The following is a 12,289-nucleotide window of genomic DNA, read 5'->3' as shown; positions in this document are numbered from 1 at the left end:
AAGTGGAAGTGTAGAACTAGTGTGTGGAACGCAGAGAGAGGAGCTCCAGAAAAACATGGTAGCGGTACGAATGAATGCGCTTAGATTCTGTCTCGTCAAATCAACGCCTCTAAATGCAAGGAATTTGTGACCGCAAACGCACTCTAAAACCACACTCTCCTTCCCAAAATCGGGGCTCAAATTCCGAACCCATGAATTCCGCAGTGCATCCAAGACTTACACTTACACCACGTTCGGCGATTCATCCAGGACAAAGAGGAGGCTTTTGTTTCGCCAGCTTTTGCACGCCGATATCTCAACCTCACAAGCCTGCTTTCGTTAGTTAATTCTTTCATTCTCATTTTTCTTTCAAAATATCAAAACCAACACAGTACTGTAAGTTTTGTGCTATGAATGAATTACCCAAAACAAAAAGTTCCAAAATTTTGGCAGTTGATTGATCCTGTTGACAAGACAGTGGAAAGGGACATATCGCTTGTTAAAGAGCTAGGATTGAAACTAGTTTATGCCATGGACACGCATGTTCTTGGCGACCATGTAACAGGAACAGGCCTAATTAAGGTTGGGAAGTCTTTTTCTTCAATATAAGTCGGTGAATTTATGCTTTGCCTTTCAATTGCCAATTTTTCGAATTTCTTATTTTAGTGTTTGAATCAACTTTGTATCAGGCTAAGGTTCCGGTGTGAAATCTGTCATTTCAAAAGCAAGCAATTCCAAAGCTTTTGCTCTGACAAGTTCCTGCCCTAATTCTTCAATCATTTTCCTTTTTTGCTGTAATTACAATTAATGCATATATTTTTATTAAAGTTGAACAGTAATAATTTAGGTTTATTAACTCAATAGGATTGGGAAGAATATATATGAAGTGAGTTTGTACAACATAAAATGGATAATAAATAGAAAGCACCAAAGGCCATGGTACCGCCTGATGCGATTGATGCTTTTTGCTAGTCTCCTGTCTCCTAATAGGGCAGGAAATGAGTAATGGGTAAAACAAGTTCATGATGTACTTACACCACTAATCAAACTTTCATATATAATAGCAACCTTTTTTGGCAGGTCTGAGACTCCGGGCCATACATTAGGTTGTGGTACTAATGTTACAGGCGATGGGCCTGCTCAGCCCCATCCAAGGATGGCTTTTACTGGGGATGCCTTCCTGATACGTGGATGTGGGAGAACTGATTTCCAGGTTTAGCAAGCTGACAGTGTCCAGTTTGTAGTTATTATTTCTTTTATTTCTTTGTAAAGTTTTATTTCATAAGAAAAACACCATCAAAAGCTTTTTTCAAAATATTCGTCGGCTAAAATATTAGTGCTGTATTTTACCGGTTATCTCTGCTTGATCTCATTAATGTTCTCATATGGTGGAAGTTAATGTCAACTGTACGAGTCAGTGCATTCACATGCAAGTATGTTAAATTAAAGAACTGTGCATCATGCTTGTGATGCAAAATAAACAGCTTGGATGCTGACTCTTGTTCTTTTCCCTTTCCCCAGATTTTACATTGCCAGAGGATACATTAGTCTATCCTGCTCGTTATTACAAGGGATTCACTGTGTGAGCCGCTCTTAGTTCTTTTTGTTAGACTATCTTTTTAATTGAAATGGTTACTTATGTCAGATATTGTGACATCCAGGTTAGTACTGTGGGAGAGGAGAAGCTCTATAATCCCAGACACGCAAAGGATGAGGTGATTCTTGTGGCCCTACACGGCACATGCCATATTCCTTTCTGCTTTTAATTACGTTTTCTCCTGAGTTTTAGATTTTACCAGTAAATGTTTGTGATTGACATGTCAACGGAGAAGTGTGTGCCACCGGTCAAATGTCATATGAAGCTAATGAGCGTGTCCTCCATTGAACTCAACCAAACAGAAACAAATTTTCTAGATTTCTTGGGATAACTTCCATAATGACATTTGGAAAAGGAAATAAAAAATAAAAGGAGACAAAATAATCTGTGCGCATGTAGGCAGCAAAAGAAGATGAAGAGCACCAAAAATGCTGCTTTTGTGATAGCAGTAGCTCAAGCTTGAAGAACTCAAGTAATCTCAGCACTTTGCTTTGACCAGCAATTGGAAGGTTTTACCTTTCTGTTAAGTCATTCCACTTCATCAGAATACCTCTTAGATATAATTACATTGTGGCAACAACCTTCACAGCTCCAGATTATTTTTTTCCTTTTTCTTGAACTGTCCAATATTTGCCACTGCTCCCACAAAATAATCCTTCTGATAAAAAACAATGTAGAACTTTTTTTCTTTGATGAGACTGGCTCGCTTTATCAGCATAATAAAATAAATACATTCATTATGATACTTCTATTTAAGAAATGTACGTATGATATATGATTGGTTTAAAGAACTATAATCTTTGGGGGTGTGTATGCTTACATTTTTTAAATTTTGAGATTTTCTTGTCTGTTACATAATGTCCAATGGACTCTGGACAACCAAACTTTCTCTACAGGACAAAGCTCCTGGTTGGTATTTATAGAATTGGGCTCATTTACTTATTTCACTTATTTTTGTTTTGCAATTGGGTAATTCTTGTGTTTCCATCTTATTGGGCATCTGAATTGTTTTTTCTTTTTTAATTATGGATAAAATCATTTATGCTTATCTTTCAATTTCCAACTGCTGCGTAGGAAACATTTGAGAAAATCATGGAAAGTAAGTAAATCTTTATTTTATTTTCTACTGCCTTTTTGTGTTGTACAGCTACCATCTGATCGGTAACTCCGTATATTTTACAGATTTAAATCTTCTATATCCAAAATTGTTGATGTAGCTGTCCCAGCAAACATGTTTGGTGGTTTACAAAGATCATTCTGCAAAGCTGGTTCAGGCTGCATCAAACTAAAGATAATCAGGTATGGCTGTACAGCACCAAAAGATGACAGTAGGGTTATTTGCAATGATTTTGTGTCGTAATCTGTGAATAAATTGTGTAGATATATTTGAATGTTCTGTAAAACACTTTTAACATGAAACGTAACTTCTATGAAATATACTTTTATTTTGGCAAAATTAGAATGAGGAAGCTATCTTCTACTTCTGTTAAAGAGCTCAAAGTCAAAGAACAAGCTATCTGGTACTGTTAATTGGAACATCCCTATCAAAGTATATCAAAGTTGTCTTACTCGAAAGAGTATGAGGCACCTTAATTGATTTCCACATTTAGTTATGCCATACCTTTCTAGTTGAGCTATTTCTCTGTCTTGTTTGTTTACATGCTATTTGCTACCAAAGAAATTGTTATTTTTTCTTTGTTTCACGTTGACTCCTAGTAATTTTTCTGTCTAAATTGGTTTAAGAACTCATTTTTTGTCAAGAATGGCTGTGCAGCCGTTGTATGTTCTTCTTCCTTGGCAATCATCTATCTAAAAATTGTTGTTTTACAAACATGGTTTTTTTTACTTTGAATGTAAATAATTTCTTATCTTATTAATCAGTCTTAGTTCCCTTATGAATTCTTCACTTAGATAGGATATGTTTCGCCTCCTGCCCCAATCTTTCATTGTCATTTTATATGAACTTATGCTGCAATGGCTAGTCCCGTCATCATCATCATCGTCGTCATCATCATCAGTTGTTTACTGTGAAGACATATTAAGAAAACTCGTGTTCTGACGTACGAGGGTGAAGTTTCAAAAAGTCCATGCGCATGGATTCTTTGTTGACATTATTATAAACAGACAAAAGGAGGGGAAAACCTAAGACGTTGCTATCTTTGGTCATGTCCAAACGCAAGAGGACAATTTTCTAATGGAAATTCCCATTTGATTTTCCGTCTTTCAAAATCTTTTGCGTTTCCCATAGGATTTAACAATTGTGAGACTATTAAATACTGCATAGCAGTTTCAAGTTTCAAAGCATTGGTGATGTGCTTATTTATAGCCTTTCGCATGGGAGATGGAGTCAACAACACTACAAATTCCACTCCTCAAGCCCACCAATGTCCTAGCATTAATTTTTTGACCCATTAAAAAATCATTTCATCAAAATTTATTGTATTTGTAAAAATAAATAAATTTTATTGCGCCAATGGCATTTACATCCCTAGATATTTGTGTTCATATTTGTATGTTTTATAAGGTTTTGGTTTTTGGAATGAGAAACATTCATTCCTCATTTTTTATTTTAAAAATTAAAATCTGAACATCGTCCTTTTTTAACTCTTTGATTTTTGAATTTGCCCTCTAACTTATATGATTTAACGAATGCCATTAGCAAATTTAATTTTTGGGCAATTAAGTCCTCTCTTATGCCACTCACTAGACCTACTCATATATTGAGCCAGGCTAGGTTCAAGGTAGGCCTGACATGATATTCAAACATTTTAAATAAGTTCAAGTTCAACTTAATTTTTTGAGTTTCATTTTTTACTCGAACTCTTTCTTACATATAATAATAAAATTCAAACACATCTAAAGCACTAGTATTTAAAATTAAAAAATATATATTTTTATTTTTTTATAAGTTATTAATTTAACTAATTAAATTTATGAGTCATTTGGGTTTAGATTCAATTTAATTTTATTGAATGTAATTTAAAATTAGATCATTATTTTGTATAAAAAAAATAAGTTTTATCATATTATAAGTAATAAAACAAATGAGCCTTACTTATTATAAAAAAAAATCAAATTGGTTTTATCCAATTATGATAAAAAAATATTTTTTTAATTTTCAAAAAAAGTTCGGACCTTAAATGGTGAAACCTAAACCCAACCCTATTTTTTTATCAAACTTCATTTATTTGTTCAAACTCATTTAATGAGTTTAATATTCATGTTCAAGCCTTTTAAAATTTCTAACGAATTTTCAGGTTCAGATGAACCGTCCACCCTATGAACAAGTCTACCATTCACCATAGGACCATTCAATTTTTTAAAAAAATAAAAAATTTTATACTTTTATTTTTACTTTTTTTTACAATTATAAATTAAAAAAAGACATTGAAATTTGAAATAACTTTGTTTGAAATTTAAATGTATGTATGCAACCATTATTAATCTCGTTACATATTTTTTAATAATAAATGGTTTATGGATTTTATTTAGCACATTCCCTTCTCTAGCATATTTAAATAAAACTATCTATGTAGGGACTAATAAATTTATTTAAAAAATTATTTTTTTATAATTTTTAACAGATTTAAACTCAAACAATTAAAAGATAAGTACTGCTAAATGCATTCGAACATTTTCTCTTCATACCTCAACTTTTTTTTTCAAAATTTTTTGTAAGTAAAATTATTAAATTATCCTTTCTCTTTCACACAAGTTTTTGAAAATGAATTTTTTGGAAAGTCATATTATTTTTCAAAAATGGATTTCCTAAATATCATATAACTTTCCTAAAATGGATTTTCAGAAGATTATAAACCTTTCCAAAAGTTAAATTTTTGGAAAGATTTATAACTTTCCAGAAATCCATTTCTGGAAAAATTTATCACTTTTCAAAATTTCATTTTCAAAAAATTATATGATTTTTTGAAATTTTATTTTTGAAAAGTTATATAACTCCAAAAAGTTATGAAAAAAGTAATTAAGTAATTTCATTTACAAAAAATTTTGAAAAAAAAAAAAGTTGGGATGTAAAAGGAAAAAAATAATGGAACATTTAACAACACTCTTAAAAGATAGGCAAACTCTTTTTGTCACTTGAACCAATACCAATTGGTCTTTATGTATTATTTTTCATATGAATTATTTTCTATCTTACCATTAGCTCTTACTTTTTTTTTTCTTTCCCTAAAGATCATAATTTTAATACATTTTCTTAGATAAAATATTATCCTTAAGCCTTTGACAATGTAATTATTTGGATTTGCACTTCATAATTAAATAATTGATTGTTCTTTTTAAAACTTCCAAAGCACGTTTGGTTTAAAGGAATCAAGATTTCATTTTGTCTTTTTTTTTTCTTTCTTTCACTCATTTGTTGGGTTCATAAAAGAGAAGAGAATGCATTTTTCGAAACTCGATTAATTTTAAGTTTGACCAAAATTGCAAATATCTCACTCCTTATAAGATTTGCTATTTTGTTAAACTAGGAAAACTAAAATAAACCATAAACCCATTTTGCCACTATAAAAAAAATGCTCTATGAACTATACTTTGATCAGTAACTAATGCTCCGATGATCAAATAACAATAGCTGTTAGGAAAATGGGGTCTAAGCCCATGTAATTGGTTTTGGATCAATCAAAGGCCATAGGCCTTGGTCTTTTCCTTTTACACAGAGCCCTAGCTACTTAATAAAAAGAAAGTGGGACTATTTTAAGGTGGTGTCGTAAACTAAGAAGAGAAAAAAGAAAAGTCAAGAAAAGTAGAGAGAAAAAGAGAAGAAATAGTTAATTAAATGAAAGTCGATCTATGGTCCAATTGGGTTGAAACTTTATCAGTAGGTTTATGATTCAGAGTTTTACATTCTGGACGATGAATATCAGATTTGAAGCTATCTAGGAATAAATCTACGGTGTATTTATTGAGTCACCTATTTAGTGAGATTTCTTCAATTGTTTCTCTAATTGTTGATTAGCTTTAGCTTTAGCTTTAGCTATAGAAGAACTTTGTATATCCATTATTTAATAGTGAAGATTTTTTTTATGGTCCGTGATTTTTTTTCCCTACACCGAAGGGTTTTTCACGTAAATCTTGCTATGTTTTATTTTTTTTATATTTTTTATTATTAATTATTGTCTATTGCTATGAGTTTATTGCGATAAATTACTTTTGTGTTATTGTGTTTATTACTTCAGGCCCAACAAGTGGTATCAGAGTGAAAGTTATTTTGATACAACGATACAGAAGTAACCCAAGATAGAAGTAAATTCTGTTTGAGATCATAAAATGTGATACATGTTTCATGATAAAATTGACAGCATTAAATTATTCAATTTAAAAGCTTATAATGAAAGATCATTTATATTGCAAATATTTGTATGAGTCGATATTGGGTAATTCGACTAAACCAACAGGTATAAAAGATAAAAATTAAAAGAAGTTAAACAAAAAGACGTTAGCTACAATCACAAAATAAGTTGATATCAGCGTATTCCATAATGTAGCACAAGAGGTAGATGCCCACATTATTTTAAAAAAATTAACAGTATTGTATGAGAGACAAACAGGTATAAATAAAGTTATACTTGTTAAAAAGCTTGAAACTTTACAATACAGGGATGGACGATCGATTACAAAGCACTTAAGTGATTTTCAAGATATATTTAATCGGATGACTACTATAAAGCTTAAGATAGATGATGAAATGAAGGCATTGTTTCTTTTGGGTTCATTACCATACAGTTGAAATACTTTAGTTGTGACTGTTCTTAATTCAGCTCTTGATTATAAGGTAACATTAGAGATGATAAAAGATAGTATGCTTAACAAATAAGCAAAGTAAAAAAATATAGATCCTGAGAATCAAGCTTTGGTCACAGAGAATAGGGATAGAAATATTGACAGAGGTAAGAACTCAAAAGGTCATAGTAAGTCTAAACATAGATACAAGTTCAAAGATAAAGTGAATTGTTTTCATTATGGTAAAGCAAGTCATATAAAATGATACTGTAAAATCTTGAAGCAAGAGCGAAAAATGAGAAAGGTAAGAGTTCAAATGATGACAATATTACAGCAGTAAATTCAGATAGTGATTCAATTACTTTGATTTGTACACATAATGATTATAATCATATTGATAATCTCGACATTAGGTGAATAGTTGACACAGGAGTAGCATATCATTGTATTCATAAGAGAAAGTTGTTTACAATTTATAAAGTAAATGACTTTGGTTACACCAAGATGAGAAACAAGAGTGTGTCACAGATTATTAGAATTGGTGATATTATTGTACAAACTAGTACAGGCTACATGTTAACTTTGAAGGATGTTAGACGTATTTTGAATATGAGAATGAACTTACTTATTATTAATGTCCTTGATAAAGAGGGATATAAAAGTCGACAAATGAATGAGTAATGAAAGCTTCTCAAAAAATCTATGGTAGTTGTAAGAAAAAAACTATACTGCACAATGTATAAGATATGGATGCAATTGAATAGCAACTAGATAAATATCATTGAAGATGATACTTCAGTAAACTTGTGGCATAAGAGGCTGGCACACCTGAGCAAGAAAAGGTTATAGGTTTTGGTAAGGCAGTATCCCATTCCCTTAATCAAAGGTATGTAACCAAAGTTATGTTTCTCAATTCATGTGATCATTGTTTGTTTGGAAAGCATCGTAAAGTTTCTTTTCGTAAAAGTTTTCAAAGAAAAGAAAATAGATTGGAATTGACTTATTATGACATATGTGGTCCCACTAAGGTTGAGTCATTATGTGATAACAGGTATTTTTATTACTTTTATTGATAATGCTTCATGTAAAACTTGGATGTATATGTTAAAATACAAAAGTCAAGTACTATAATATTTTTAAAAATTTTATGCCATGGTTGAAAAGATGATAGGGTTGCCCTTGAAGTATATTCGAATTGATAATGGTGAAAAATACACATCCAAAGACTTTGAAAAGTACTATTTAAAGTATGAGATCAAGCATGAGATGACAGAACCTAGAATACCATAGCATAATAGTGTAGTTGAAAGGATTAATCGCATTATTATGAAAAAAATCAAATGTATATTAAGGATGACAAAATTTTCAAAGTCATTCTGGGGTGAAGTAGTTAACACAGCTTATTATTTGCTTAATAAATAACCATCAGTTTCTTTGGGCTTTAACATTCCAGAAAGAGTAAGAAAATGAAAAGATATTTCATACTCTCATTTAAAAGTTTTTGGATGTAAAGCATTCATGCATGTATCAAAATGGCAGAGGTCAAAGCTTGACAGTAAAACCACATAATGTGTGTTTGTAGGATATGGTGATGAAAAATTTAATTACAAAGTATAAGATCTAGTAAAGAGAAAAATAGTTAGAAGCAGAGATGTGATCTTTCATGAAAAAAAAATCATAACAAACCTTAAAAAAAATGAGAGGACTACAAGATTGTTGTTGAGTATGATGTTTCAACACCGACAAGGGTTTCATAAGAAAAAGCCACAAATGATGAAAATAAGTAAGAAACAAAACTTGGGGATATAAATGAGTCAACCATAGTTAGTGATGAGCCAAATGCAATCAATTTTGAGTAAATGAAGCAATCTTCTCTACCTACGAGTGTTGAGCAAGAAGAGCTACTTTCGGTATCAAGTGACGTAGAGTCTCAACTTAAGAGATCTACTATAGAGCACAGGTAATCTACTAGGTATCAAAGTTTAAATTTTATTTTAGTTACTAGTGAGAGAGAGCCAGAGAGCTTCTAAGATGTGCAAGCTACTTCAGATAGAGAGCATTGGTTAAAAGCAATAAAAGAAAAAATTGAGTCATTACGAAAAAATAATACTTATGATCTTGTTAAACTTTCAAAAAGAAAAAGGTTATTGAAAAGTAAATGGGTGTTCAAGTTAAAAAAGGACGGTGACAAACTAGTGAAGTACAAAGCTTAATTAGTGGTAAAAGATTTTTCTCAGAAACTATGCATCGATTTTGCTTAGATCTTTACTCCAATTGTGAAGTTGAGTTCTATTTGAGTGGTAGTAGGATTAACAGCTAGTTTGAATCTTAAGCTTGAGTAACTTGGTGTTAAAACTGTATTCTTACATGGTGATTTATAGGAGGACATTTATATGAATCAGCCTGAAAATTTTGAAATAAAAGCGAAAGAGCATTTAGTTTACAAATTAAAAAAAAAGCTTATATGGCTTGAAACAAGCTCCGCGATAGTGGTACAAAAAGTTTGATTCTTTTATGATGAGTCACAGCTATAAAAAAATGGCAATAATATATCCTTGTGTGTATATTAAAAAAGTTTTTAATGTTAACTTTATTATTCTCTTATTATATGTTGATTATATGTTTATTGTAGGATAAGATGTTGGTATAGTTCGTAAGTTGAAAGAACAATTATCTAAATCTTTTGATATGAAAGATTTAGGTCTAGTAAAGTAGATTCTTTATATGAATATTATCCAAGATAGGAGAGCTGAAAAGCTATGATTGTCATAAAAAAATATATTGAACGGGTACTTAGTAGATTCAACATGTAACATGCTAAATCAGTTAGCAATCCACTTACTAACCATTTTCATCTGAGTAAAAAATCATGTCCGATGTCTAAGGAAAAGCAACTAGCTATGTCTAGTATTTCTTATTCTTCTGTAGTTGGTTCTTTGATCTATCTTATAGTTTGTTCATGACCTGACATTGTTCATGTAGTTGATGTAGTAAGCATATTTCTTTCTAATCCAAAAAAAGTTCACTAGGAAGTAGTGAAATGAATTTTTAGATATTTGAAGGGCACCGCAAAATTGTGCTTAAGTTATAAAGTGTCACAACCAATTGTAGAAGGATTTACTTATGCTTATATGATAGGTGATCTTGATGGTAAGAAATCTACTTCAGGATATTTGTTTACTTTTATAGAAAGAGCTGTGTTTTGACAGTCTAAGTTATAAAAATGTGTTGTTTTGTTAACTACAGAGGTTAAGTACATTGTAGCAACTGAAGCAGGTAAATAAATTCTTTGGATGAAATGTTTTCTTCTTGAATTGGGATTGAATTAGAAAGAGTATGTGGTGTTTTGTGATAGCTAAAGTACTTTAGATTTGAGTAAAAATATAATGTGCAATGCTAAAACAAAGCACATTGATGTTAGATATCATTGATTATGTTCAGTAATTGAGGAACAGCAGATGTTGTTGAAAAAAGTCTATACTGATGAGAATGTAACAAATATGTTAACTAAGATACTTTTTAGAAAGAAGCTTGAACTCTGCAGTAACTTAGTCGGAATGAGTTCATTGGCTAAGGTAAATTCCAAATGAAACTACTATAATGATGAATCTCCTCCTAATGGGACTAGAGGGGAAGGTTGTTAGAAAAATAGAGTCTAACCCCATGTAATTGGTTTTGGATCAATCAAAGGTTATGGACCTTGGTCTTTCTTTTTACATAGAGCCCTAACAACTTAATAAAAGGAAGGTGGGGTTGTTTTAAGTTGGTGTCGCAAACCAAGAAGAGAAAGAAAAAAGTCAAGAAAAGCAGAGAGAAAAATGAGAAGAAAGAGTTGATTGAATGGAAATCAATCCGTGATCCGATTAAGTTGAAACTTTATCAGTAGGTTTATGATTCAGAGTTTTATATTCTGAATAGTGAAGATCGAGTTTGAAACTCTCTATGAACAAATTCATAGTGTATTTATTGAGTCACCTATTTGATGAGATTTTTTCAATTGTCTCTCTAATTGTTGATTAGCTTTAGTATTAGCTAGAAAAAAACTTTGTATATCCATTATTTGATAGTGAAGTTTTTTTTTGGTGGTTCGTGATTTTTTTTCTTTACACTAAAGGTTTTTCACATAAATCTTGATGTGTTTTATTTTTTTAATATTTTTTATTATTGATTGTTGTCTATTGCTGTAGGTTTATTACAATATATTACCTCTACGTTGTTATGTTTATTACTTCAGATCCAATAATAGCATCATCCAACAACATCATCAAATAACAATAGCACCACCAAATATCAACGACATGAAATAACAACATCATTTAAGAAAGAAAAGTACAAAAGCAAAAAAAAAAAATGAATGAAGAGAAGAGAATGAAAGAGGTCGGCAATGAAAAAACTTGTTGAAAGACGATTAATATCTTTTTTTTAGATAATTTGAAGCATTAAGGTAGAATTTATAAACTTAAAAGTTAGATCTAGACTTTTTTAAGGCAGTTTTTGAGAAAAACCAAGTGGATAAAAGTGAAAAGAAGATTAACATTTGCATGTGGTGAAATTTGGTAAAAAATAGTGTTGGTCAACAGCAGTCAAGGATGATGACGTTGGCCGATGAAATAGTTGAGAGAAGAAGAGAAATGAAAAAGATGAAGAGAAAGAGAAAAAGAAGAAAGAAAAGAATAAACAAAATGGAAAATTTTTATTAATTAATAATTAATTTTTTTATTTTTTATAGGATAATTTTTATTTTTAATAATTTAATTAATTAATTAATTGTGATTAATATTAATTTTTATTAATTAATAATTAATAATGAAAGAGAAATGAGTTTATATAATTATTTTTAATTAATTACTTATGAATAATATCATTTTTATAATTAATTTTATAAAAAGGCAAAATAATCTTTAAACTTAGGTCAACAATATTCTTTTTTGGCCAATTCAATAATATTTTTTGAACTTGCCAAATAAATTAATA

The 12,289-nt window shown here is 30.4% G+C and overlaps 1 protein-coding gene across 2 annotated transcripts; it reads left to right on the top strand.

Annotated features, from left to right (window-relative positions):
- Positions 1-113: 113 nt before the first annotated feature.
- LOC149512198 (persulfide dioxygenase ETHE1 homolog, mitochondrial-like) lies at positions 114-2,349 on the top strand. Of its 2 annotated transcripts, none has more exons than XM_089752183.1 (5): positions 114-317; positions 433-561; positions 669-1,192; positions 1,501-1,559; positions 1,641-2,349. In XM_089752183.1, the coding sequence occupies exons 1-3, from the start codon at positions 114-116 to the stop codon at positions 684-686; spliced, it is 351 nt and encodes a 116-aa protein (XP_089608309.1). In that variant the 3' UTR covers positions 687-1,192; positions 1,501-1,559; positions 1,641-2,349. The 2 variants fall into 2 exon arrangements, 1 of the variants encoding a protein (XP_089608309.1); XR_016332359.1 differs by having other exon boundaries at positions 178-317; positions 1,060-1,192.
- Positions 2,350-12,289: the final 9,940 nt, after the last annotated feature.

Source organism: Durio zibethinus, chromosome 23 (assembly GCF_047325235.1).
Source record: "Durio zibethinus cultivar Kanyao isolate XHJ-2024 chromosome 23, ASM4732523v1, whole genome shotgun sequence".
NCBI classification, from domain to species: Eukaryota; Viridiplantae; Streptophyta; class Magnoliopsida; order Malvales; family Malvaceae; genus Durio; species Durio zibethinus.
Note: the sequence above shows the minus strand (reverse complement) of the source record. Positions and strands in the feature narration are given on the sequence as shown.

What these genes read in the sequence shown, in the direction of transcription:
- LOC149512198 (XM_089752183.1), top strand. Translation starts at nt 114, where the DNA reads ATGCAAGGAATTTGTGACCGCAAACGCACTCTAAAACCACACTCTCCT. An exon ending in AACCTCACAAGCCTGCTTTC is followed by an intron (nt 318 to 432) that starts GTTAGTTAATTC and finishes AAATTTTGGCAG; the next exon opens with TTGATTGATCCTGTTGACAA.